Source organism: Quercus robur, chromosome 5 (assembly GCF_932294415.1).
Source record: "Quercus robur chromosome 5, dhQueRobu3.1, whole genome shotgun sequence".
Classification (NCBI taxonomy): Eukaryota; Viridiplantae; Streptophyta; class Magnoliopsida; order Fagales; family Fagaceae; genus Quercus; species Quercus robur.
In genome coordinates, this window is record NC_065538.1 from 9,273,352 (window position 1) to 9,301,288 (window position 27,937).

The 27,937-nt window shown below is 32.2% G+C and overlaps 3 protein-coding genes across 3 annotated transcripts; 2 read left to right on the forward strand and 1 right to left on the reverse strand.

Moving 5' to 3' along the window:
• Positions 1 to 6,561: 6,561 nt before the first annotated feature.
• On the reverse strand, positions 6,562 to 8,042 carry LOC126727758 (F-box/LRR-repeat protein 25-like). Its single transcript, XM_050433677.1, has 2 exons — positions 6,894 to 8,042; positions 6,562 to 6,750 (listed from the first exon to the last, which is right to left on the reverse strand). The coding sequence occupies exons 1-2, from the start codon at positions 8,040 to 8,042 to the stop codon at positions 6,562 to 6,564; spliced, it is 1,338 nt and encodes a 445-aa protein (XP_050289634.1).
• Positions 8,043 to 14,933: 6,891 nt separating this feature from the next.
• Positions 14,934 to 19,433, forward strand: LOC126725072 (IQ domain-containing protein IQM1-like). The gene is made up of 9 exons (XM_050429571.1): positions 14,934 to 15,023; positions 15,527 to 16,047; positions 16,149 to 16,263; positions 16,934 to 16,999; positions 17,286 to 17,374; positions 17,464 to 17,551; positions 18,002 to 18,232; positions 18,426 to 18,527; positions 18,627 to 19,433. Exons 2-9 carry the CDS (start codon positions 15,638 to 15,640, stop codon positions 19,077 to 19,079), a joined length of 1,554 nt encoding a protein of 517 aa, XP_050285528.1. The 5' UTR covers positions 14,934 to 15,023; positions 15,527 to 15,637; the 3' UTR covers positions 19,080 to 19,433.
• Positions 19,434 to 22,354: 2,921 nt separating this feature from the next.
• Positions 22,355 to 26,654, forward strand: LOC126725073 (protein IQ-DOMAIN 6-like). Its single transcript, XM_050429572.1, has 5 exons — positions 22,355 to 22,722; positions 22,810 to 23,010; positions 24,690 to 24,917; positions 25,015 to 25,128; positions 25,288 to 26,654. The coding sequence occupies exons 1-5, from the start codon at positions 22,651 to 22,653 to the stop codon at positions 25,999 to 26,001; spliced, it is 1,329 nt and encodes a 442-aa protein (XP_050285529.1). The 5' UTR covers positions 22,355 to 22,650; the 3' UTR covers positions 26,002 to 26,654.
• Positions 26,655 to 27,937: the final 1,283 nt, after the last annotated feature.

Below are 27,937 nucleotides of genomic sequence, written 5' to 3' on the forward strand. Positions count from 1 at the left end.
TTTTTTAGTATAAAACCATTGATGACTACATCGATCTAACAAAATAGCATCATATTATCAATTATTTCTTACAATGAACCCTCTATAGGAATTAGGATTTGTTCTACGTGGGCTTTAGATTAAATTGGGGCTCTTGGCCATTGTACATCATCTATACTATTATTTAAAGTGTTTCTCCTATTTTAGATTCTTTTTTTTTTTTCAAAAATACACCTACATTCTTATATTTATATAGAGATAAAACTAAAGGACAATTCAGTAATAATATAACTCTAACTCTCACTAAAACATTGTCTAAAAAATAGGGTCAAATTGCTTTATTCACTTATAAATTAGATTCTCAAAATAAAAATTACATATAAAAAATAAAAATAGTTTTTTTTTTTTTTTTGGCTATAAAATAGGACCACTAAGTCTAATGTTTTCACTAAACCAAAAATAAAAGCCTCTTCTTGACAAATCCTTTTGAATAAAGATTTAGAAATTTATATGATTCTAGATTTAGTGGAGATAAATCAGGAACGGACGCCATAAGTTGAAATTCTCTTAAAAAAAAAAAAAAAAATTAGGTTCATTTTGTTGTCTCATTAATAAAGTGTACAATGTACAAATTTACAATATGGAATCATAGTCATAAATGTTCTTTTGCCGAAATAGAAGTAACACAATATTACTCCACTTACTATTCCCTACATCATTTTAAATTACATTTTTATAAGAGATATAAATATTTAAATTTATAAAATAATAACAATAATTAATGTTAAGATCCATTAGGTTAATTTGGTTTAATATGATAAATTATAGATTTTTTCAAAAACTTAAACTATTAGAAAATTATGAATTTAATCTCTTAACCATAATTTTAACATGATAATGGTATAGTTCATTGGCTTGTTTTCCTTAAAAAGATAAATTGGGCAATACCATAATTGTACTCCAAAAAAATGAAAAAGTGTAAGACTTTAAAAAACAATACATCCATAATAATAATAATAATAATGTACACCAGGAAAACAAGCCCAACAATAATACTAGTAAAAACAGAACATTAACATCTACTTCAGTTTTAGATGCTAATCCCTGGGGAAAAAAATGCCTCCAATTGTGCTATGTAGTTTTCATTTTCATGCACATGAAGCAACTTCGTTTTTATTTATACACAAACACACTAGTTATGTAATTATTAAAAACCAAAAAGGTATGTGAGAAAAGAAAATTGAAATTGTTAGATTTAGGCAAGACGTATTATTAGAGGTGTGCATTCAACATGACCTGACCCAACCCAATTAAACACCTTGAGTTGCTGATTCGGTGTTTTTTTTTTTTTTTTTTTTAATCATCTTTAAGCTTAGCTTGGGTCGGGTTTGGATTAGCAAAATTGTTAACTGATTAATCCGACCTACCTAGATAAAACAGGAATATTAAACCCAATTGAATAATTTGTATCCATTTATTTAATAAATGGTACAATTAGTTGAATGAAAACCCAACACAATTCAACCTGATCCCTACAAATTAGGTTGGGTTAATGTTTACAAGTACTATGTGTTGGTTTGTTGATTTTTCAACCCAAAAAGTTTGAGTTAGGTTGGAAAATACTTCAAACCCAATCTAATCCAACCTAGGCACTCTTGGGTATATATATTGCTAGTCAGTAGCTCCACTAACATGTTTGGGAAATTTTAATTTTTGCAAGAGGTACCCATTTTTCATCACAAAGTCAAGCAGACCTATAATGTTGCAATGTAGTGAGTGCACAATTGGAGGTCCCGTTTGAATTTAGCCATTCTTTGTTAAGGAAGGTAACAGCGTACGAGGGATACCAATTTGGTTCCAAAGTCCTCAGCAAAGCTAGTCCATTAACACACGTACTATAGATTCACGGTCCTTACCGGTTACCACACACAGTACATGTTACAAGATTAAAGCCCTCTTGAACCCAACACTTCTTGAACCGGAGATACTATTATTTACACACGGTCCAGTTAATGAGTGCTCTTAGAGAATTTATTAATAAATCATTTTAGGAAAGTTTTGATAAAAAAAGTTATTAAAAAAATCAGTTGTTTTTGTATTTTCTTAAAAATAATTTCTAAAAAGTTTATTAAACCAATGTCCTTAAAATGTCCATTAACCTTTTCCTTTACACAAATCTAAAGGCTTTGTTTTGTTTGGTTAGAGGGAAGAGAAGTGAAGGGAAGGGAAGAGAAGATAAAAGTATAAGGGAAGAGAAAGGAAAAATAAAGGGGAAAAAATGTCTTTGGATATAACAGAGTTAGAAGAGAAATGAAAGAAATGGAATGTATTTTACACTTTATCATTTTAATTAATAAAGAAATAAGGATATTAATGTAATTTCACACAAAAAGTCAAAACTTTTTAAGGGAATAAGATTATAAGAGTAATTTTATGGACTTTGAGGGAAAGTTAAAAATACAAAATTGGTGGGATCCATAGAAATTTTAGGATCCTTTCTCTTCTCTTCTCTCCCTTTCCCTTGAACCAAACATAGCCAAAGAAATGACTAGCTTCATTGGATTATTTTGGTTTTCTAGATTCAACAGATCTAGATAGTAGAGGGATTTAAGGTGTTTAATCATTTTACAATCAGGTATATATGCAGATTTTTTAAGGGGAACTCCCCTTTGGTTGTAAAGGCCCAAGGGATGGAGTCCTTTCCACATAGTGGTGAAGCTACGAATTTTTTACTGGGGTCTAATAGTAAATAGATGATTAATTTTTTTATTAATATATACTACATCTATATATACTATGTACAATTATCTAAAATAGTATTATAAACATAATACAATATACAATACAAGGGTTTTTTTTTTTTTTTTTTAATTTATAAATATATACAATACTAGTTAAGTGGATTAATTTCCCTATCGACCTAGGCTTTCAAATTAAATTACAGCACATTAATTATAATGATACTAGTCAAGTCCAAGATGTATGATCCTGGCCCAGTGAGCCTAATACAATGAATTTGTAAAGAGTGGGTCAAAGAACTAGGTTTTAGCAAGTTAGACAACGGCTAGAACTAGATTAAATGACAATCAAACACAAATAAGAGATTTTGATATCAATGGATTTATAGTCCGAGAGAGTTTCACTTTTATAAATTGATCACAATTGGGTATAAGTACAATTTAGATTGCTATAGTGTTCTCTCTTTATTTTTTCTGATCCCTACCTCACGGAAGGTCTCTTACATTATATAACTCCCCATGGACCATCTTGATCCTACACTTGTTGATCATTTGAACATTTACTTGAGTGTCTGTCCTATTAGACACCCTCTCTAGTTTTCTGTAAGTTGTGGTAGCCAAGACAATACTGTTCAGTTGTCTCTTCAACATAAATGCGGCTAGGAAAGTAGCTGTAGTGCATTCAATGCGGTGATAACAACTTTTCCTAAGATATTTCTAAGGTCCCATCGTCCTTGGACATTCATGATACACATCTTTATCACTGGAGCTTTCTAGAAGGTCATCGTGATTGTTGGAAAACGTATTTGTGACGTACTTATCATATGCGAGGATATATTCCTCCTCGGACTATCATCCTATCTGTATTTCGCTCATTGAGTCATGGGTTTGAACCATTCATTACCATTCACTTGTCCTTGGATTGCTCGCGTTCTCGGTCAAGGCCTAAGGCCCAATACATGATTTGGGCTCTTAACCTTACAATACTAAAATAAATAAATAAATTATTAATAAGTTAAAAGATGGCTACAAATTAGACAATAATCATTGAAATGCATAAAGAATTGAATCAAATAACTAATCATATATTTTTTTTCAAATCAATAATAATTTATTATATTCAAAGTGATATAAGTTTTGCTTTTGAAGTGTATGAATTTTTAGCCATATACATGGTCATTCTCTTAATAACTCTATTGTATTAGAATTGGATTAAGTAGTACTAGAAGTCTTGTATTTTGTAAACTAAAAAGCACTCATCTAAGTATTAATTACTTGAAGTAAAGAAGGGGGAAAAAAAAAAAGGAAAATGGGAGAGAGAGACGAAGGAGAGAACTAAGGGAATGCAAATTGCAAATCTTGGCAATATAAATGGCACTATTGGAGTAATTTTTTGAAGATGAAGAACGGTGTATGGAGCAGAGCTTCCTTCCATTGTAAAAAACCAAAGTAAGCCAGAAAGACTTTTTATTTAAAATAAAAAATAAAAAAAAGGAAGGAGAAAAATTTTGAAAACATTTTTCTTTCTTGAGAACATTGTTAAACCAAAGGAGTTTCTCCAAAAAACACAAACAGAGAATGGGGTCAGAATAGTATCTTCCCTACTCAAAGGTCCAATATTCTGGTGTCCCAAAAGTCCCATCATCGATGATCTTCTTTCCTGTCAAATTGTTTCATAAATGATAGAGCATGAATATGCTACACATTTATTTAAAAATGTCTTGCGCAACTAGTAGAAATAATTTAGAAGCCAAACCACAAATTTACAATAAAATAAGTACAAAATATTGCTAATGCAAAGTCCAAAGTAATCTTACAAAATATTGCTAATTCCATAAAATCATGTTAACTGAAATTCTACAAGATGAGTCAAAAGTAGCACGTGAGACCATTCTCAACACTTCTGCATCCTACAAAGGTATACCCTTAAAAGATCTTTGTATATGCATATTCCCTAAAGTTTTCAATCTTGGACTCTTCAACTAATACCACCAACAAGAAACTGGAAATTCTCCAAGGTTTTTGCATTCTCAAAAAAATAATTGCTTAGGATTTCTTTATCTGCACTTCCTCTACGATTGTCAATCTCAACAGTCTTCAAGCAATGCCTCTAACATGGAAATGGAAGGAATTTGCAACAGCTAGAATTCTCCCCTTTATAAACGGGCTTTTCATATGACAGCTGAAATATACAAGCAACCAGTTAGTTAGCAATATGTAAAGGCCAATAAAAACACCATCTTGAGTTAAGAGTCTCAATAGCATTAAGGGAAAAAGAGAAAACGTTGAGTGAAAAATCAAATTATGATTGCAGTGACAATCAGATTTTACCGTGAAATTATTTTCATCATCGCACTAGTATTGTAAAACTACCTTTGCCACTTTTGACATCGATTGTCAAGCAAATTTTTATTTATTTATTATTATAAGTAATTAATTTTGCTAAAGTTTTCTCTTATCCCTATCTTCTCTCCCTCTTGTTTAGATTCAGATAGAAGCTGCTAGAAATTCTGTAAAGCAAATTATGTTCTTCTTTGCGATAATAACAGATAGGTTACTTTTTTTGCTAAATAACAGACAGGTTACTTCTACTTGATATGGCTGACCCTTTGATTGATGATACAAAGTTTTGGGCTCATAAATGATAAAACTTATTAAAATACTCATGTTGGGAAATTTCTACACGAGAACAACAATTACTTGGAGAAAAGACAAAGACTTCTCCTTTATTTTTAATTTTGACTTTGAATCTAAACTGCTAAATTGGGTACCTGCCATAACCTCACCTACACCTCATAAAAGTGGAAGTTCTATGCCGATACAAACTAAATTGCTATGATTTTCCTGTAGTAGTGCAATTAGGTTTCTAGATTTTGCTATCAAGTTCCATCCTTATTGCTTTCTGTACAATCATCCAATGGGGAATTGAACAAAGGCAAAAACTACAACGATTTTGAAAAGCGTAACTAAAAAAACAGAAAGAAAAGAAAGTTTGGATCACTAAAATCTGTATTTTGGTTCTGGATTGTGTAGATCAAGGGATCATTGTCGTAGTGCCCCTAGGTGAAGCCTAAAAAGGAGTTGCAGTAATTTCAATTATAGAACATATTTGCTTAAAAATCAAACTAGTAGATTGTATGTGCTTATTATATCCTCAATGCTTGCAAATTTTAAAAAAAAAAAAAATTAAAGATATGAATAGCTATATCATCAATCAAATGTTTATATTTCAAGTTTTTATAATATAAAATTATGTATAAAAAATAAGTTTATTGATTAAATAATAAATAACATCCTATTTCAATGAAATTTGACATGCGTGTTACTAACATAAATAGCATGCAATCCAACGGATTAAAATTTTAAAATTCACATCTAATAGAAAGATATATGAATAGTTTGAAGGGTTTCTCTCTAAATTATTTTGGAGTGAAAACCTTGTCTATAATTAAATATAAAATTCCAAATTTTGATGTTATGTTTGTTTTGCGCATGTTTTGGGGGTTGGGGGGGGGGGGGGGGGGAATAACAAGATTTCACCATAAAATTATCAGACCATTCTCCTTAAACAGGCATCATATATAGAAATAACAAACATTTAGACAATAAGGACTTCCCTAACTATTAACTACACCAAAATCCTTACCACATGAAAAAGAAACCTGCTTAGCATGAGAAGTAAAAACATATAACAAGAATCATCTTTTACAATAATGAATTTGTTTAAAGCAATCAAAGCAGTATTTAGCATCCTCATCAATCAAAAAATAGGGAGCAAAATTCAAGATTCTAAGAAATAAATAAATATAATACCTTGAAAGATATTTTGTCATAATCATCTGGCTTATAAATGGAGCCGGCTTCTATAGTCAGGGAAGTCCAGAAGAGGAGAAATCCAGAGCAAGCTATCCACAAGTTCGCCAATTGCATATCTTGTAAATGACAGTGGAGAAGATAAAATCAAATGCAGGTGCTTGACATTATATGCTGGTGATGACACGGTTTTTCTCAATCTTTTTGGAATAATCGCATTCTTCACAAATCAAACAAACAAACAAATTAGACTTTTACAATAAATGTTAATATTTGATATTCAAGAGAACAAATGTAAGAAAAGAAAAATTAATACAAAAGAAATCAATGAGGAAGATTAGTAAAAAAATAAATCAAAAATACCTCGGCCGACTGAAGTGACAAACTCAATAACTTTGAATTACTCAGCTTCGAGAGGAATTCAATCTTCTTAACATTCCAAGGAACATCAGGACTAATCATGCCATAAGTAGCTACCGACAGATTCAAAGCATTCAATGATGATAACGATATTACAGAACGAGTATAATGATCGAATCTACATAATTTAGGAGCATCAAGCTTGACTTCAACTAGATTCCAGCAAGCCAGTAAGGCCAATGATTTTAGCTGATCACTTGAAATCTCTATTCTCTTCAGCAGAGAGCAACAGTTTAGTTCTAAGGTCTCAATGAGTGGAAGTTCAGAGAGATGGTCATTGAGCCAATCGTCTGTTATACATGCTTGTAACTTTAACTTCTTAAGATTTTTACAATGGACCAGGTTAATCTCACATGATGTCTGAACTATATGAACACTACAAAGATTTGGTGCTTCCAACTCAACTCTCTCGAGGTCACGATTTTCTTCAATGCCAACAGCCATTAATCCATGATGACATGACAATTCTATACCTTTCAAACCATAACACCATTTCAAATTCATGTCTTCTAGCGCAGGACACCGAACAACTAGGCTTTGTAAAAACTGATTATCCATATGAACTTCAACTAAACACACTTTTCTTAAAGAGGACATGTTTATAAGACCACCAGTACTACTTGTATCGAACTTACAGCGATGTAAACTTAACAAACTCAATGATTTAGAAAGCAGAACACTCTGAGGCAAGCAATAACATACACTAGCAAACCTTTCAAAATCAAGATTCAGCTCTTCCACGTTACTCTCAAGTGCAAAGCTAAGCCAACGGTCAACGCGAGACGCTGATTTCTGTCTACCCAAGCGGTCGCTAAGTGTAAAATTCTTTACAAGAAGCCTCTGCTTTCGTCGGCTCTCTAAATTCTGCTCCACAAAACTGTACAAGTCCCCTCTCTTCAACCAGACATCCCGGCCTTTCGCGATTTTTGATAACGAGTTGAAATAGGTTTGATCAAACCGAAGAATTGGGAATGTCGACCACACATGTTTCCATCTTTTGGCCAATATTGCACATTGAAAAACTTGTTTAAATGGAAGGAAGGAGAGGATGTGTTGTAGAATAGGTTCTGGCAATTCTGATATACGGTCCATAACATAGCATAGAACAACTCAAATTTGAGAAGAAACGACGTTGTTGAAGTATGCTTATGTAGGAGACACTCTTGTGTATATATATATAATACATAGACGGTTGTTCTTATAAAACTAAGTAGAAGAGTCCTAGGACAGTAGGACTAGGAAAAAAAATTCCTAAGTAAATTCGAAAAACAATTATTACTAATTTTTATTAATTATTAAGTTAAAATAGAATTTCTATTTTATATAAAAATAATAATAATAATAATAATTAGATTAGATGAATCATGAATGAATAGAATCCGATTTCATTCCAAAAGCTGAAACAAATCGGATCTCGTCCTATTCGAAAGTAGTGGGCCTTGAAATATTTGTTGTCCGGTATTTAGAATTAAAGGCCATGCCCACATCCTATTAAAACAAAAAAGCCTATGCTCATTAATGGGTTGGCTCTGCGCACATAATTTGGCCTGTTAGGCCTTTTTTGTATGAACCCAAAAAAGTACTTTAATTATGCCTGCTGCAAGGTCTAAATAAGCTAAAGCGGAACCATAGCTATTTTTTAATTTTTATCAAGATAGTTATTTGTATGGTCTCAAAAAGATAGTTATTTGTATTGTGCACAAATGTGTTCTGAAACGGAAACAATGTTAGCAAAGAAACTCAGTTTTTTTTTTTTTTTTTAGGGGCCGAATAAAAGCTGAGTATAATCTAGATTGAGTTCAGACCCAACCCACACTCAACTTTAAAGAATTGACCCAAACTCTCTCTCACCCAAAATTCACACACTTGGGTGGGGTTGGGTCTCTGGTGCGTAAATCGGATCTGGATTGAGTTAACTTCTTTCTTTCTTTCTTTCTTTCTTTTTTTTAATAAAAAAATATTTTTTTAATAGTGTATTAGTCAAATGGTTCATTAATCATCATACAACTTACAATAATATTAAAAAGTTTAAACTAATTATAACTAAATTTAATATTGATCATGCCATGCTATTTTTAAACGTGACAAATTTTATTTATAAAATATACCAACAATTTAAAACCTGAAATACTAGTTTACAACATTTTACAACCTATGACTATTTTACAATATTTTTACAAATTGTTAATGTGGTCAACTTCTTACTAGTTTTTATCCTAGTCCATCATTGTCATCACTTTTCCATTAACCAATAACAACTCACCACATCAGTGATTGGAAAATTTTTTATAAAAAAGTTTGTATCTCTAACATTACTCTTAATTCTTAGATTACATTTAGATTGCTTGATTTTCTTATTAACAATAGTTAATCTTCATATCTACCTTAATTCAAATAAATTAACTTATAACTGAAATGACACATCTCTATGCACAAAGTGCTTAAGGGTTTAGGGGGAAAAGGGGTTCGATCCGCGGGTTAAGAACATATTGTAATTATCCAAAAAAAAAAAAAAAAACCTTATATAAAATCTCACCAATCACACCCCTAATGAAAGTCAACTAAGCAAACTCAACTAAGCTAAACACGCAGCCTCTTGAAATAGCAAAAAGTTACTTGTATATGCATTCCCATCTCCGAGTCCCAGCCGTAAATTAAAAGCCTTAATACAATTTTATTTACGTAAGACCTCTATCATGGACGGCAACAAAAAAATATTTTATGTTTTTTTTAATAATCGGGCGAGTCGGGTTGGACTCGAGAGTGACCCAAGACCTGAAGCAAACCAGAATATATGGCAGAACTCAACCCGAGTTTCCAATATTCTACCCACCCAAGACCTGAAGGATTTGATTTACTTCCAGTACTTTTTTAACTAAAATCTCCTTTTATTCTAATGAGAAACTTTCATATCACCCATTAACTAAATAAAAAATGGAGATTAAAATCCACTACCACTTGTCATTGTATATTTAAAATAAAAGGAAACTTTTAGTTAAAAAAGTATTAGAAGTAAGCCAAACCCAGACTTGAAAGGTTAGGTAGGGATGGGCGTGTCTGTGCTCAGCCCTAAGTACGATCATACCAACACTAATGCACTAAATTCCATCATAACCTAGTTATTTATTTATTTATAATTAGATAGTTGAGAGTATGAGAATTTGAATCTTGGGTGTCTTTATTATAAATACTAAAAAGTGTTAGTTGAATTATTAGGCTTTTGGCCAAAGCAACTTAAGATTAGCACTTAAAAGAAGAGGAATTCCACTAAATCACATTTTTATTTGCAATGATGTAAATTTTTTTTTTTTTGACATTGAACTCAGTTAATAAAATCATTGTGGGAATGGTACTATTCTCTATCTGGACAATCTATCTTGGTAAAATCGTCCTTCTTTCTAGCCTAAATCTATTCTAAACACATCAGAGTTTGATTTTGCAATTTTCAATAGATTGAGTTGCAATGGAAATCATGGAATAGCTATCAAAAATTGCCTTTTGATTGATTGTGCATCAATTGTATACTTGTCAAAACATTGAATCTTGATCGATCGAGACTTGAACCAGTGGCATAAAAACTTTTCACAAATTCTTCTTTTTACTTCATCCTCACTCTTTGATCTTGAACATTGTATAAAAAATTATAGACTCAACGATTATTACATTGTCATGGAATTTGCAAATCTAAAACCTAAAGCTAAATATATGAAAACCCTAAGAGTCTTGTATTGTCTGGTTTCCTTTATAAGGGAAACTGTGATTCAAACCCCTTCTTCCACACTTGGTGTAACAATTGTATTATTATTTTTTTTTAAATGAAAAAAAAAAAAAAAGAGAGAGAGAAAAGAAACAAGAAAAGAGCACACATACAGACACATAAAAAAAATTAAAAAAAAAATTTCTAAAAACATTAAAAAAAAAAAAGATTAAGGGCCTATTTGATTAGTTATCTCTAACCAACATTTTCACATTTTAAACAATCTTACATACTTTTCAACACATTTTTTCACTCACATTTATATCAAAAACACTCAAACTAACTTACCAAACACACAGGTAAAAGGGAACTCATCAGAAAAGGAGACAATGGGGACATAAGGACCAAACACACAGGTAGAAGGTGTCCCAGTAAAACGGGTGAGCATCTCAGTAGGACTAGGATCGATCTCCTATAAGAAAAGGGAAAATCTGGGAGCCTAGGAATGCCTAGAAGAGTGATACTAATTGAGGATTTTTGTTTAGAACCCAAATTGATTAGACAACTAATTAATCAGTTAATTAGCAATTAAGTTAATTATGCGATGACAATTGTAACAATTCAATCACGTACACATGCAGCCACATCATCATTAGATGAATTTATTGATGTGACGAATACAATTAAGTTTCAGAACGTCTACCCGTACATGTTACTGGCCAAAACTTTTGGCCTACTTCAAGGATTGAAGCATTGATTACTGCAAATCTGCAATGACACATTAGATTGGTGGCTCTAAGGTTTCACACTTGATCACCAATATGTTATGCAAGTAGGGTTCGAAAACCATGGTAGCAGACTTTAATTCAAAATAACCCAAGGTGGACCGAGTTGGTTGAATTCTCGATTTCAAAGTATTTGTACTAAGCTCAATTGGGTGTGCTCCTCAGTTCGAGTCCTGCTACTTGCACTCTGAAAAGAATTTCCTGGACTAATCCTTTACCTTTTCGTGACCCCACCCAAAATGAATAGTGATTATTTTCTAGTTGAAACTCTTGAGAATACACTAAAATAAATAAATAAATAAAAAAGAGAAAAAAAGAAAAAAAAAAGACTTTAATTCAAAACACGTCAAAATTTGAGTTTCACAACTTTTGATGGATTAAAGTTGCAAGGAATAGTTGTTGAAAACTGTATTTCATTCAATTGACTGATGGAGCATGGATTGAATATCTCTATTGAAACCAGTTCGAGTCCTACTATTTGCATTTTGAAAAGAATTTTTTGGGCTATTGTTTTACCTCTTCGTGGTCCTACTTCAAGTGAACAGTGATTAGTTTCTGGTTGAAACTCTTAAGGATACACTGTTAATAATAATAATAATAAAAAAAAAAGACTTTAATTCAAAACACGTCAAAATTTGAGTTTCACGACTTTTGATGGATTAAAGTTGCATGCAATAGTTGTTGAAAACTGTATTTCATTCAATTGACTGATTGAACATGGATTGGAATATCTCTATTGGGACCTCTTGAATGTTGATTGATGGAGACTAGATGAAGTGGCCGTCAAAACCTAACAGAAAGTCTTCTTTTTGAATTGTATTTTCACACTTAATTTGATCATGGACATTGTGTAAAACATTATACACTTAATGATTTTACATTGTAATGGAATTTGCCAATAAAAAACCTAACACTTTAAATATGAAAACTCTAAGAGGTTTGTATTGGAGGTATTAATTGTTTGGTCTCTTTTATAAGGAAAACCATAATTCAAATCCCTCCTGCATTTAGTGTAATAATTATATTATTAAAAAAAGAAAAACACATAAAACAAAATTTTTTTCTAAAAATTAAAGACAAAATTTTCATGTAGTACTCAAAGAATACTACAGGAAAATTTAGAATATTAACCTTATGTGCACATTTAATATTCACATTGCTACTAATTAAATGCGAGATGTGAGTACTATCTTCCTTTTTTTTGCTTTTCTTTTGCCTCTTTATTTTTATATATATTTTTTTTTGAGAAACAGGTGTGACTATCTATCAAGTCATATTACTTCTAATTTGGTCATATGATTATTACCAACACGTATAGAAAGTCAAAAAACTAAAACAAAATTTTCTCTAAAAAACAAAAAAACTAAGTTTCTTTCAAAGATAACTACATGATAATTTAGAATATTAATCTTATGAGCACATTTGATATTCACATTGCTACTTATTAAATACGAGATGTGAGCACTATCTTCCTCTCTTTTTTCTTTTCTTTTTTTTTAGAAACAAGTATGACTATCTATTAATTCATATTACTTCTAATTTGGTCATAATGATTATTACCAACACGTATAGAAAATATTTCTATCTGAATCTGTATAACAACCAACAAATGATGGCCTACATGTTTTACTTCTTAATTGGTCGGTGAATACTTAGTCAAAAGAGAGACTAGGTATTTATCCAATTACGTTTTTTATGGGGGGGAAGCATTATCGTCCACAAAGCGTGTGGAAAGATTTCAATTTTCTACTTTTTAACTTTTTTTGTAAGTTTTTATGTATTATTTTCAACTAATATGGAGATGAGTTGAAAGTGACGCTGCTGTGTTACAAGGAAACACTGAATATTACCTGCCGTCCTCGATTGCCAATAGTACTTTGAAAAACAAATAAGGAGGTGCTATTGGTGATTTTGCTTAATGTGTGACCCACAACCACAATGTGACTTGTGTGAATTCAACATTAACAAAACAAAAAATAAAAAATAAAATTAAGGAAACAAGAAAACATCAATTTCTTGGAAAATTCATTGCCCTATGACTTAGGGAAAAAAAAAAATTGACAAAAGGGATTTAATGAAGTTGCTTTGGTTGCATAGATAACCTCTTGACGTGAAGAAAAAAAAATGATGTTTTTAACTAATACATATGTACATATTGTTGGGGGAAGATAACACCTTGAGAGATTTCAAGGGATCAAGGGATTTTTTTAAAAAAAATATTTTTAGTGCTAGATCAAAAAATTAATATAACATGGCATCATTTAATTTTAAAACGTAACTCAATAGATTTGGACCTAAATATGTAGCTAGTATTAATTTATCAAATTTTATTATTAAAAAAAAAAAAAAACTCAATTTGTTTTCTTACGTATTAAATTTCCACTCACGTGTGTATATAAACACATTGTTTTTTTGTAATTTCGGCATTGAAGTGTTCAAAAATACACATGCTTTTACACTTGCACGAAAACAACACGTAGGGCTTCAATAATATAACCATCACCAATATAATCCAGTTTGTAGAATGGAAATCCTCCCTCCTATTCATGACGTTTGACTTAATATGTACTCCCAACTACAATATGTTTTGTTGATTTTTATTTTTTTGAACTTTCGGTATTTTATAGAGAAAGAAAAATAAAATACACACAACACTTGGTCGATGGAAGATTTTTATACCAATTTGCACATTCACATATCGCATCAAATTTGACAACACGATAAGTACGTATGGATTTGTTTCTATACATTCATCATGAATGATAAATCAAAACAATAGACATAAAATTGAATACAACTAAAGAAAAGTTATACTCTCCGACATGATAGTAGTCCGACAAAATCCAATAGATGTGTGGCTACAATATAGCTTTCGTGTAGTTTGTGCATAGATAAAGACTTGACAAGATCTTTGCCCCTCCATACAGGCCTATATTTAGAATAGTAGTTTATTGTTTTCACGGTCGTTGCTTTCTGTTTCTCAACCCTTACTTCACCTGCTGATGTTTCTTGGAACATTCTTTCTAAGACAATTATGACAACCTTTCTCTTTCTCTCTGTCTCTTTCCTATTCCTGTTTGTAACTAAGAAGTGAAAGAAAACAAACTTTGGTCTTTACAAAGAAAACTTATACTATTATGTATTTGACAGATTCTTCCTTACATTTTAGTTGGGTGTAGAATGAAAAAACAAAATCTAAGTGTTTATCACCTATTTTTTCCAAATAAAGAAAATCAATAAAGGTTAAATGTGTGCAAGTTTGAACCCTTCAAGTTCAAACCACTTGTGGCATTTTCAAGTCACACGATTTTTTTATCCCATTCTATGACAACTTGCTTTGATGAGAACAAAATTTCAAAGACTACCATATTTTCTGCGATCTTTGTCTATTACGTATTTGAAGGTACCAGCTCAGTGAACTACACTTTCTTGGCAACTTCAAAGCATACATAGTATTATATATAAAGGAGGGAAATGGTCATATATTTTAAAAACTAAACTAGAACAGTAACACACACCACACTTTCACAAAAGAAATGGAGAGGTATACCTCAGACAAGAACTCTGAACGACCTGAGTTTGTATCTTCAGGTGCGAATCTCAAAGTTCTATTTAATTGTTCATTTCTTTTTTGTGTTATTTACTTAAAGAGTAATGGCTGTAGAAATAATCATGGTGTAGTTCTGAAACATGTAACTATATGAAACATTATTCTTAACATTTTCAGAAATCTTAACACTTAGAATGGAGCATATTTTAACCAAAAAATTAAATGTGGTGAGTTATTCTTAGAATGAAACATATTTTAAAAAATAAAAATAGTAATAAATTTTGATTGCTTTTGGAGTGCATACCATCATGAAACTTATTTCTCAGCTCTCATGAATACCTGTGAATCCATGTGATGATAGAAGCTGATTGGATTCTTGTTATAGTCTAAGTATGAAAATAATATGGCATTAAGAAAAATGAAACATTTTTCCTCCTTTGCTGTGTTTTTAAACATGACTGCATTTTTATTTCAGTGAAAAATACAATTTTATAATTCTTGAAGAGCTTGCAACTTTAATTCATTTGCATAACTTGTCGAGCAGGTTGATCTGTCAAAATTCACACACTCATAGCCTCACTGCTTTAAAACTAGTGGGATACCCTTTTCTTTTCTCTCATCATCATTTATAGAGACTGTAAGGCAAGAAGAAGTAATGGTAAGATTCATCAACTGTGAGTCCAAGGAAAGGAAGGATATCTTCAAGCAAGATGATCCAAGTGACATTGATAAATATGAGGGGTTAGATAGCATGATTATTGAAGAAAAGGAAAGTGGGATAGCTAGAAGATCCAAGAAGCGGAAAGTGGAAGGGTTAAGGCTGCAAACAACTGTTTCCTTCAAGAAAGTGTTGCTGGATGAAAATAGTTCTGATTTGGAGGAAAATACCAATGATTCAAGCAATAAAGTGTATCCCGCGGTCTCTTTGCCTAAACCTGAAATTCGGATTTCTTCAAGGACTACTAGTGAACATAATGCAGCTGCAATTAAGGTGCAGAAAGTTTATAAGAGTTACCGGACTAGAAGAAACCTAGCAGATTGTGCTGTAGTTGTTGAGGAGCTCTGGTTTGTTCTATTAACAAAACTATGTTTCATCTACCTACAGCTTATATTTCCAATTCAGAATTTTATTTTGTCTAATTGTTTTGTTTTTATAAATTTTGTAGGTGGAAGGCAATAGACTTTGCAAGTCTTAGGCATAGCTCAATATCATTCTTTGAGTCTGATAGATCAGAAACTACTATCTCAAGATGGGCACGTGCTAGGACTAGGGCTGCCAAGGTGTGTACATATTACCATCATTTACGCTTCCTAGGTTTGCCGAAATTTTATAGATGAAAAAATTTTCAAGTCAATTGTTTCAACAGTTGGGGTCAACTCAGTCGTTTTTTTTAAGACAAAAGTCATTACCTTGAAAAATATTTAACTTTGCTTAATTAGTTTTGCTATTTGACCATGACTTAAAATGCAATCAGTCTATTTCACGATAGATTTAGATTTTATTTTCAAGATCTAACGGTGTATAAAGTGACACTAAATGTATATTTAGATTTTAAATATTTATTTTAAATCATGAAATAGATTCATTTTAAATGGAGAGCATCCTTTTTCAGCAAATTGATGTAAGGTAGTATTTGGATTGCGTGTCCAGTGTCTGCGCTTCCTTTTTTTTATTTTTTATTTAGTAGTAATATTTGACTTTTCAACAATATCAGTGGATCCTGTGCACTGTTTATGGGATCTACAAACCTCATTTTTTAGCAACTTTTTTATTAAAAATAGGTCCCACGATACTATTTACACATTTAAAAATTATTTTGCTACAGTGTTTTCAGTTTTCAACAAAATAAACTGTATCTAAATAGACTCTAAAATTCATATTTTTCATTGTCTTACAAGAACTCCTTTGTATGTTATTGAATACTGTATAATACCATATGGTTGACTGTAGGTTGGTAAAGGTTTGTCCAAGAATGAAAAAGCTCAGAAATTAGCTTTAAGACACTGGCTTGAAGCGGTTAGTCCACATTCTACATTCCATATGTTTTATTTTTCCTTAATATTGATTGTTTCCTATAGTCATGGATTCTTATAGATTTGACTCAAAATTTGACTTAACTTGATGACTAAAAAAATTGACTTTAAGTAATTAGGAAATCTTTTGAGGTCTACATACAATGCCCTTTCTAAAAGGAAAAATTATGATGCATGATGAGAGAAGACCAAGTTCTTTGTGTAATAAGGGGTTTGGAATCATAAGAAAATGGATTAAGCTATGTAAATTTTCTCCTTGTGTTGCACAGATTGATCCACGCCATCGATATGGACACAATTTGCACTTGTATTATGATGTTTGGTTTGACACTGGGAGCTCCCAACCTTTCTTCTATTGGTAAAACTCCAACAACCTTTAAGATGTTTTTAGCCTTCTTTTACTACATTAATTTCTTAATGTATTGACTATTGACCATAAAAATGAAGGTTGGATGTTGGAGATGGCAAAGAAGTAAATCTTGAGAAGTGCCCAAGGACCAATTTGCAGCGTCAATGCATCAGATACCTTGGACCAGTGAGTATAATTGATCTGTTAACTTATCAAAGACACTTTGTGGGGCAGGATAATAATTGATGCTACCAAACCTGGCCTTATGTTTCAACGCCAATTTGGCATGTACAAAGGACCTTTCTCAATTTTTACATAAAACTCATTCTCTTTATTTTTGAATACCATTTTCACATTAATAATCAGAATATGATAAATTTTGGTCAGAGTGAATATCGTTTTCCAAATGGTACAATCGAATTATAGAGGCATATAATATTCCTAATTTTTCATTGCTTAAAAACAAACTTGAATTTGAAAGTAATAATCTTGCTCTTCCTCTTTTGATTTTTGTTTCCAGAGTGATCTATCATATAACAAGAAGAAAAGGCCTTTAGACTTTGGTAGTATGGTGGTCATAGTTGGCTTGTTAGGTTCATTTTTTTTTTTTTATAACTTTTAACTTTCTCTTGGCAGAAAGAGAGGGAAGCATATGAAGTGATTGTAGAAAGTGAGAAGCTTGTGTACAAAGAAAGTGGAATGTTAGTGGACACAGATGATGGTACTAAGTGGATATTTGTCCTCAGCACAACAAGGAACTTGTACATTGGGAAGAAGAAGAAAGGCCAATTTCAGCACTCTAGTTTTCTAGCAGGGGGTGCCACCACCGCAGCTGGAAGATTGGTGGCCCATAATGGGGTTCTTGAGGTATCTATGGTTGCACGCAAATATATATATATATATATATATATATATATACACTCTTCATAGAATCAATAGTTCAGAATGTGTCCTCAATGTCTAGAACAAAAGAAGCAATTTTAAGGGGCAATATGCAATAATGTCATCTTCTAAAGAGATCGTATCCAAAATTTTGATGTATACTTTCTCATCTTGTTAGGCTATATGGCCTTATAGTGGTCATTATCACCCAACGGAAGAGAACTTCTTGGAGTTTATTAGTTTCCTAGAAGAGCACCATGTGAACTTGACCAATGTTAAGGTAATTTCTTCCATCCTCTGTCACATTGGTGTTACATAGTTGGTACAAATTCATTTGAGTTTGATTGAATTTGTGTGCATCTGAATGATTGAACTGCAGAAATGTGCCATAGATGATGATGATCCAACATTGAAAGTGACCGACAAGGAACTAAAGTTGGAGTCAACGAGGGGTTCCTCTACAAATATCAAATCATCTTACACAGAATCAGTAGATGTTGATGTGCCTAACAAGGAGGCTGCCAATGTCACAATTTGTCATGATGAAATAGGAACCAATGTGAAAGCTCCGGCATTCAAATTGGCTAAGTGTTTGTCACGTAAATGGAGTAGTGGAGCTGGTCCTCGTATTGGGTGTGTTCGAGAATACTCAGCACAGCTTCAATTTCAGGCACTTGAACATGTAAATCTATCACCTAGGACCATGCCTGGATACTTTCCTAACAATGCTCCAATTCCATCGCCAAGACCAAGTCCCAAAATCCATCTCTCACCTAGCCTTTCATGTATGGGACTTCCTAACCCAATGGTTCATGCTTCAACTAGTGACTAGATTATAAACCGACAAGTGAAATTTTTTTTTTTGGTCTGTTAGAACTGAAAGGTTCAGGGCTAGTGGCACTTTTAGGACCATTGGTGTTTTTTGTGCCCTTATAGTGTGAGCCTCTAGTAGTGTCATAAAAACAAAAAATAAGGTACAGAAAGGGACTAACCTATACTGATTTTATTTTATTTATTATTAATTTTTTTTTTTTGCCTTCGATTTATGTAAGTTTATGTAATTTAAGATGGGTCAATTATTCCCCCTGAATTTTTTATAACCCTGTTCAGTGGCGTGGGTATGTTCTTTGTAAGATTTGTTCTTGTATTCATAATTAAAAGGTACTTTCAATAATATAATAAATTTCCGTTCTCTTCCTCTTCCTCTGTTTTTGTGTCTATCCCCAACACACTTGCATTTGATTTCTTGTAAGTTTGCTATTCTTAATAGCCTCTAAAGCTATTCTTATTGTACAAAGATGGATTGATCACGCATAGAAATCAAGTTGACTAATATCACTACACTCTTAATTGGCTATTTTAACTAATTTAGTGCAATTTATTAAAGTAGAATAATATTACTACACCCATGGTTGACATAATACTACTTTTTGTCTTCAATTGTGGAACTTTATTGCCATTGCTGATGATCAATTTAAGGTATATTGCTTTCAACCAATTAGCCAATGTTTTTGCAATTACTAATGAGTCTTATAGCTCAATTAGAATTTCTTGGTATTTCCAATTGAGACACTCATAGTTCAAATCTCCTATTTCATTTGTAACTATTGAATTTATCTTTAGGAAAAAGAAAAAAAAAATTATTTTTATTTTTTAATTATCTTTTAGTTCACATTACATAGCTCTCAACAGGTCAAAGGAGATTCTCAAAAAAAAAAAAAAAAACAGGTCAAAGGTAGCTCATAGACACATGGGATAGGAGGCTCTATAAATTTCAATGAACCTAATTAAGGTTTCTTTTGGAGAAACTATAAACTCATTAGAAAGACCCTTTCTTTGGAGAACTATAATCTCTCTCTCTCTCTCTCTCTCTCTCTCTCTCTCTCTCTCTCTCTCTCTCTCTCTCTCTCTCTCTCTCTCTCTCTCTCTCTCTCTCTCAATTCAAAAGTTATGAGGGAAGGGGGAATTGAACCCCTGGACTTCTCACTAAAAAACCCATGAAGTGTTAGTTGAGTTACAAAACTCTTAGTGTTTATTCTCTAATAGTGAAGATTTTTGCCATTCACTCAGGCACTCTAATAAAGGTTGGCACACTACTAAACCATGCAAGCCTCTACTTGATTTTCTCTCTTTTATCTTTACTTTTCACTAATATTGCTAAGATCCGGAAATTTACAACATCTTTTAAAAGACTTGAAAGCTTTCAAGAAGCACCTAAAATTTTGACCAAAAGGTTAGAGCACTCACAATAAAGATGCTAAAATAACTCAAAAGTTATTTTAGCATCTCAACCACACAAAAAAGGCCTACAACAAAGTTGCTATAGCTAAAATGTTTTGAATAACCATGTGGGTGTAAAATGAAATTGTCAGTACTAACTCTACATTCATTCACACAACAGATCTAAGGACATGATGAAGATACTAAAGATAAACTACGATCAATCTAACAGATAAAAAGGGATTTAAATGTCACAGAACAAAGAAATTGTTCCATCTACGTTTCCATGATAATTTCAAAACAATCGGACTGATTGAAAATCGAATTCTTGTGCATTGAGTCAAGGCATACAATTGAAGTCATAACTGATTTAATGGTATGAGGAATAACTTCTTTTTTTTTTTTTTTTCAGATTTGAAATCCCTACACATATTGCTAATTACATTCATATCAAAATCAATATTAACATAAAATCCTAATTCAAGGGAATGCATCATTTAAAAACTCTAGCAGTATCTTCTTTCCTTCCGAAAATCATTTAAGTTTTATGTCTATTCACACAAAATAAGCTTCAAGGATAGAACTTTTTCTTTTTCTTAACACTTACCACATTATCAAATTCTGTTTAAGTTTAGGAAAAAACTTAAGTAGTCTTAGAACATTGTTTCTCACAAAGGGTATGGGCCCTATGGTCAGTGGCGGAGCTAGGGATTTATATTTGAGGGGGCCAAACATAAAATTAGACAATTAATTATTTCTGTGTATATACTAATTATATCCATACTAACAGTAATGTACATACAATTTAATAATCAAAACCCAAAAGTGTATTATTTCTGAATTACCAACTCTTAAACTTGTCCATGAACCTAGATTTTTCAAATTAAATTATCACCCATTAAATATGATGACTAAAATTTTAAAAAAATACTAATAATTTAAAGATTTTTAAATAAAAGACAAACAATCATTCAAATTTCAATATAAATAAAAAAAAAATAAAAAAATTAAAAAAGCTATAACTACAACCAAATACATGTTATATTATTTTATATATAAAAAAAATGATAAAAATAATATATTTTAATCATATACATTTATGATGTTATGATACATTGATTATTTTAATATTTTAAGAACAAATAAAAATATGAGAAACTAAGAGTAGCCTACACAGCTACACAACTGCTTTTGCCAGGAGTATTTTAACCACATACATGGTTATGTAGTGAAGGAAAATTATTTAAGTGCTACATCTACAATATTTTTACAATAATTTCACAATAAATCCTAAATGGTAAGTTATTATTAGTTCTAATTTTAATTCACAACTAAATAACTTTTTTGCGCACACATAACAGCTAATAATAACTTACCACTTAAGATTTATTGTAAAAATATTGTTAATATAATATTTCTTTATTAAAATAACTCTACTATATATATACTAATTTTTTCAAATAGGGGGGGCTAAGGCCCCCTGGGTCCCAATGTGGCTCTGCCACTGCCCATGGTGAGACCCACGTGTGAGGTCTGCTCATTTTGTGAGAGCCTAGTACACTACTTTAAACTACTGAAGAACTGTTCAAAAGTTTAACCGAAATGCCACTCATAGTTAAATAGAAGCACAAGATAATTTCATCTAATTTATGATAGGGTGATATATCTAATTGTTTTAAAATTAAAAAAAAAAAAAAAATCAGGCAACTGTTTCATCCTTGAAATAAAAAAGAAGAAAAATTGCCCATTTAGTAGACCCAGTCAAATCATCCAACTAAAAACTGATCATAATTCAAATGAAAGAAGAAAGTTCGTGTTATTTATAGCTTTTGTTTGTTATAACAAGTTGGAAAGCAAAGAACCACAAAGCTCGTCCATTGAAGGGTTAGTAATAAGAATATTTCTTACATGGAGCGGCATCTCTATATAAAATACCAAAAAGTCTTTAGTATCCGTTATAGTATTTCTTTTCTTCACACTATTTCTCTCTTTACCTTTTCGAATTTCAAATTTCAAACTCTCTCCCATTAAACTCTTAAATCTTAATAAGTCTTAAACTCTTGACACTTTAACTTAAGCCAGAGCGCTCTTTGCAGTGTCAAAGTTCTTGTTTTTCCTAAAGCATTTTCCGAAAACACTTTGCTTTCTAAACACAAATCCGTTTCCAAGTGATTTTTACTCAAATGGGTGCCTCAGGAAAATGGCTAAAATCTCTTATAAGTCTAAAGAAGCTCCATACAAGTAAAACCAACCATGTAAGCCAAAACTTATAACCCGAACTCCTCGTTTATGTTTTTCTCTCGTTTCCTGTGTTTTCATTGTTTCTGTTTTTGTTTTCTTAGGACAAGGTGGTAGGGGACAAGAGTACCAAGAAGAAATGGAGGCTATGGAGGAGCTCATCAGAGGGTACGAAGAAGGGCAAGGCGTCAGATTCTTCCAATGCTGCCATGGCTGCTGTGGTGAGAGCTCCACCAAAAAATTTCATGGTGATCAAGCAAGAATGGGCTGCCATTCGCATCCAAACCGTGTTTCGAGGCTTCCTGGTAAATGGGCCTCTCTAATTTTGCTTGTTCTCAATATTCTTTGCTTTATTCTTACCGAAAGGTAATATCTAGACATGGTTTTCCGGTTTTTTAGAAGGAACTACTTAGCTGTAGATCGTAAAGTTGAGGTCTTTAAGTCATTATTTGTTCTAATCTTAGGTAGCTGATGAGTAAGTATGTGCTCAAAAAACTATCAAAGAAATTATTATAATCTTACACCAGTTTTTGATCATCAGTAACTGTTATATATAAATTGATCTTTCCTTATTAGTCAATAGGTCTCTGATTTTGCAGTTTTAAGTACTATGTAGCTCACAGATAGAATGTGAAGCTATAGATTATGAAAATATTAATGAGTTACTGTGAGTTTTAACTTTTTGTTTTATTTATTTATTTATTTTGAACTCAAACAGCCTTTTGATGCTCTTAATGTAGATATCATATGTTTCTTTTAGACAAGCTTCAGACAAAGCTTGTAAAACTTTAGCCATGATCCTTGTAGCTCAGCAGCATAGCCTGCTCTCCTTTATTATAATGTTGGTTTGTGAAATTGATCTCAATTACTATCCCGCACCTTCTAATCTTAGCACTAGATGTCAATACTCTGAAGTTTAAATGTGTTAATCTAATTCTCTGTCACATTAAAATATAATGACTAGTATGACTTATTTATTATACCTTGGATGAAAAGTATTTTTGGGCACTATAGCATCCAATTTTGGGTGTTTAGTATAGAATTAAGCTCAATTTTTATCTGTAAAAGCTTTACCATTTACCTTTAGAAGGAAAAATTAATGCTTTTTAGCATCTGCAAATTCAAATAAAGGTTGTTGGAAAGTTGATTGAGCTCAATGAATATCTGTAAATGTATCTTTAGTTAGTAAGGTTGAGGTTTTCTGGTCACTTTGAATTCCAAATTTTACTTGTTGGAAGTTTGAGCTCAATCACACAGTGAAGTAATCTAATCTTAACACTAGATAGGTTCAACATGTTCTTTTTTGAGAGTTTTATTTCCTTAGCAACTTTGAAGGAAAATGGGCCCAAGCTTGAATATTAGGAGGCTGCATGCATTGGTGTCTGTTTCAGTTTACTTTGTAGACTTTCTGTTTGGTGACAAAAGAAAATGAAGAAAAAAAAAATAGTATGAGTTTGCTTTTTGATTATCTACTACACCAGAAACAGTGTCACTATCTCATCAATTATAGGTAAAATAATATTCTTTTGCTTATTGAGTCAGGTTCTTCACTCTTTCAAAACAAAACAAGAGGAAAAGTCAGTATTAGGAGTGCATTGTCCTGCATTCCTCTGTATTGTAAGCAACCAAGCGAAGAGTGAGATTATTAGTCCATCCCAAGTATCAGCCCATTAAGAATTTAGCCCGGGAAACTTCCTCAATGATCCTCTGTGTGGACTGGGGTGTTGCAGCTATGTGATCTCTGTATACCTATAAACGATTTGATAATTGTTTGGGAAGGATTCCATTAATTGTAGATCACATTGTTCTAACTGTCCACATGCTTGGTTGAAGTTTTCTGCTCTTTTTTCTTTTTTACTATTTTGCACAGAAATAATTCCCGTAATCAAGTAAATCTCATTTATGTGATTTTATATTCCTCTTTTGTGCTTTTGAAATACTGTTTAGGCACATCTGTTTAGTGGCCTTAATTACATAATTGCAGGCAAGACAGGCATTGAGGGCCTTGAAAGCAGTGGTGAGACTTCAAGCCATATTTCGTGGCCGGCAGGTAAGGAAGCAAGCTGCTGTAACTCTAAGATGCATGCAGGCTCTTGTTCGGGTTCAGGCTAGAGTAAGGGCACGGAGTGTGAGGATGTCCCCAGAAGGGCTAGCTGTGCAAAAACTGTTGGATGAACATTGCAACCTTGCTGATCCCATCAAGCAGGCTGAGGTATCATATGCTATTTCAAGATTTTATAATATTATTATTGTGAGGATGTAATTAGTGAATATACACTGTTAATAATGTGTATGTTGACTGTCCTCAGCAAGGATGGTGTGATAGTCCAGGAACTATTGATGAAGTTAGAGAAAAGCTACAACTGAGGCAAAAAGGAGCTGTCAAGAGGGAGAGAGCAATTGCATACTCCCGCTCTCAACAGGTAATTAAATTGAGAGGACCCAACTATTTTCCTTTGGTAAGATAGTTAATGAAATGAATACATGGCCTAGTTAAAGATTCCTGGAAAGAGATTTATGTTTATCAATTGGATTTTAAATGTTTACTTAGTCATTGATCATGTTGAATTTTTTTCTTTCAGCAATCAAGAATGACTGCTAGTCCAAATACAAGAACCAACAAGCCAGTGACTTCTCTCAAGCAGCAAAGGCTGGATATGAACAGCACAGGATGGAGCTGGTTAGATCGTTGGATGGCGGCCAAGCCATGGGAAAGCAGATTAATGGAAGAATTCCATACTGATCTCTCAGACCAGACTCCATTGTCAAGGAAAAATGAATGTCAAGTTGTCAGTTTTCATTCATATTCTTCAGATTATGAATCAGTAAAAGTAAAAAGGAACAATGTCACAACCAGGATTTCAGCTAAACCTTTTACAGTTGGTCAAATTAGTAGCTCATCATCTTCCACCCCAAGTTCTGAATCTCTATATGATGAGAGTCATGCATCAACTTCATCCTCATTTGCATCTCCAACTCTAATGTCCAGTGAAACTCTCATGAAGGACACAATAGAGGAGAGGAATATCTTTACACCCAGCTACATGACTCTCACAGAGTCAACCAAGGCTAAGCAAAGAGCTTGCAAGTTTCTTTCACATAGTATGCAGAGGAATTTCATGGAGGATTTTCAGTTTCATAGCAAACCAATGGTAGTTTCTAATGGAGACACAAGAAGCAGTGCTGGTTCTAATCCTTCAGTTAATTGGAGCAAAGATCTGTACCCACCAGTACCATTGGGTAGGGCTGGTCAGGTAAGATATCGTTGGGAGAGTAAGAGTTGCCATAAGTACTAAGAGGCATGGTCAAACTTAAATGTTTAATATATGGGAGTTCAACAGCCTGTTGCCCCTTGCGATATTGAATCTGTTTTGAGTAAAATACATAATTGAATCAAAGTTTAATGTGGAAGTACCCAAAAAATCAAAGGAGAATTGCTTGAGATATGAGCATTTGAAGTAGAGATATTCAGAGTGATTGTGTTCATGGAATTGAGTATGCACTACAATTTCTGATGTAGGTTGTTCAATGAAGATTGAATGGCATTTGTCATGTTTGTACGACTTTACAGACAAGGTTTGATTTATGTAATTATCTGGCATGTACAAGAAATTATGACTCCAACCAATTTCTGGAGAATTGGATGTGATATGGTTACTTAAAGTATAGATATAGGAGTGAATATGTTCATAGAAGTAGGACTTCACAGACAAGGTTTGAATACCTTTGTGTTGTGTCTAGGATTTCAAGTATTGTTTGTGTATGTAACTATGTGGTTTTCATGTAGAAGTTGCACTAGGAACACATAAGTTCTGGAAGAAGAGCTGCCTGAGACAGGGTTATACAATTTAGTTTGTATGTTCCATGAATATTTAGGAGTGTTGTATTGTGCTTAATGTACTAGACTTCTTGTATTTCAAGAGTATATTTAGAAATTACTTTAAATTAATGTGAAAAATCATCAAAGCCATTGTTTTTTGGTAGAGTGCTTTACTTCAAGTTAATTTATCTCAATCTAAAGTGCTAGTTGAACTGCAAAATGGATAGAGAAAACATCAACCAACCAATTTCGATCCTAATAATATTCTTAACCTTGTGCTTTTCTCCTATTCCAATGGTAACTATTGGCATTTAATGCCTGAGTTCGGGCTTCAATAGCTCAATAATGGACCTACCTTAGCACGCCCCTCCTGGCCCAAAGGCACCCTAACTTTATATTTTTAAGAAAACCCCCTGGGCCCTATGCTGCCTTTCCTGTTTTAAAACTTTCTTTTATATATATAAAATTTCTAGATAAGTGAATTTTCATAGTTGGCTTTGGTCCCAATAATTACACTTGGACTCATAAGAATTAAAATGGTCAAAAGGAGGCTTAAAAAGAAAAGAAAAAAAAAATAATGGCTGGTTGGCCCCTGACATATGACGTTTCTAAAAAAAATTGATTCTTTAACATTTAGTACTTTTTTTTCTTCTAAAAAAAAAAGTACTTAAAAAAAAAATTCTATATTTTGTTCTTACTCTTTTATTTCTATTTTTTATCCTTAAATTTCAAATAGCTCCCAAAGATAGAATTCTAATTTCTTCCCTAGTTTGATTTGAGTATTTATCATTATTATTATTATTATTATTATTATTATTATTTAATAATTTGACAATTAGGGGTAGGGGGATTCGAACATTGTATGTCTCATTTGAAAATACCAATAATCGCTAACCAATTGAGTTTCAAATAGCTTCCAAAGATAGAATTCTAATTCCTTCCCTAGTTTGATTTGAGTATTTATCATTATTATTATTATTTTAAAATTTTTATAATTCAACAATTAGGGGTAGGGGGATTCAAATATTTAACTTTATTGTGAAAATGTTATGGACGTATCACATCATCCTCTTATTAACATTGTGGATATGTTGAGCTTTTCCCCCTTTTGTTCTTGACTACTATATATAGCTACAATGCTTGAAGTTTGGGCTTCAATGGCTCAATTTGATTACGCGAAGATATTATCTTCCATAATAGTTTTTTATACGCGTTGTTGGCTAGTCTTTGTTGATTTATTATGCTTTTTACATAACCAGATGCTTGCTTTTAGTAATTCATTATTTCCATTATGTAATCATAGGACTTCTCTTTCTTCCTATTCTCTTCTTTGTACATTTGTGGTTATGTTGGGCTTTTCCCCTATGTTCATGACTAATATATATGGCTACAATGCTTTAACTTGGGCTTCA

Bases quoted from the DNA above. Each gene is read 5' to 3' on its own strand.
- LOC126727758 (XM_050433677.1), bottom strand. From the start codon at position 8,042: ATGGACCGTATATCAGAATTGCCAGAACCTATTCTACAACACATCCTC. The intron at 6,751-6,893 runs GTATTTTTGATT...TGATTTGTGAAG, and splicing joins TGTCACTTCAGTCGGCCGAG to AATGCGATTATTCCAAAAAG.
- LOC126725073 (XM_050429572.1), top strand. From the start codon at position 22,651: ATGGGTGCCTCAGGAAAATGGCTAAAATCTCTTATAAGTCTAAAGAAG. The intron at 24,918-25,014 runs GTATCATATGCT...GACTGTCCTCAG, and splicing joins ATCCCATCAAGCAGGCTGAG to CAAGGATGGTGTGATAGTCC. The intron at 25,129-25,287 runs GTAATTAAATTG...TTTTTCTTTCAG, and splicing joins CATACTCCCGCTCTCAACAG to CAATCAAGAATGACTGCTAG.
- LOC126725072 (XM_050429571.1), top strand. From the start codon at position 15,638: ATGGTAAGATTCATCAACTGTGAGTCCAAGGAAAGGAAGGATATCTTC. The intron at 16,048-16,148 runs GTTTGTTCTATT...TAAATTTTGTAG, and splicing joins GTAGTTGTTGAGGAGCTCTG to GTGGAAGGCAATAGACTTTG. The intron at 18,528-18,626 runs GTAATTTCTTCC...ATTGAACTGCAG, and splicing joins TGAACTTGACCAATGTTAAG to AAATGTGCCATAGATGATGA.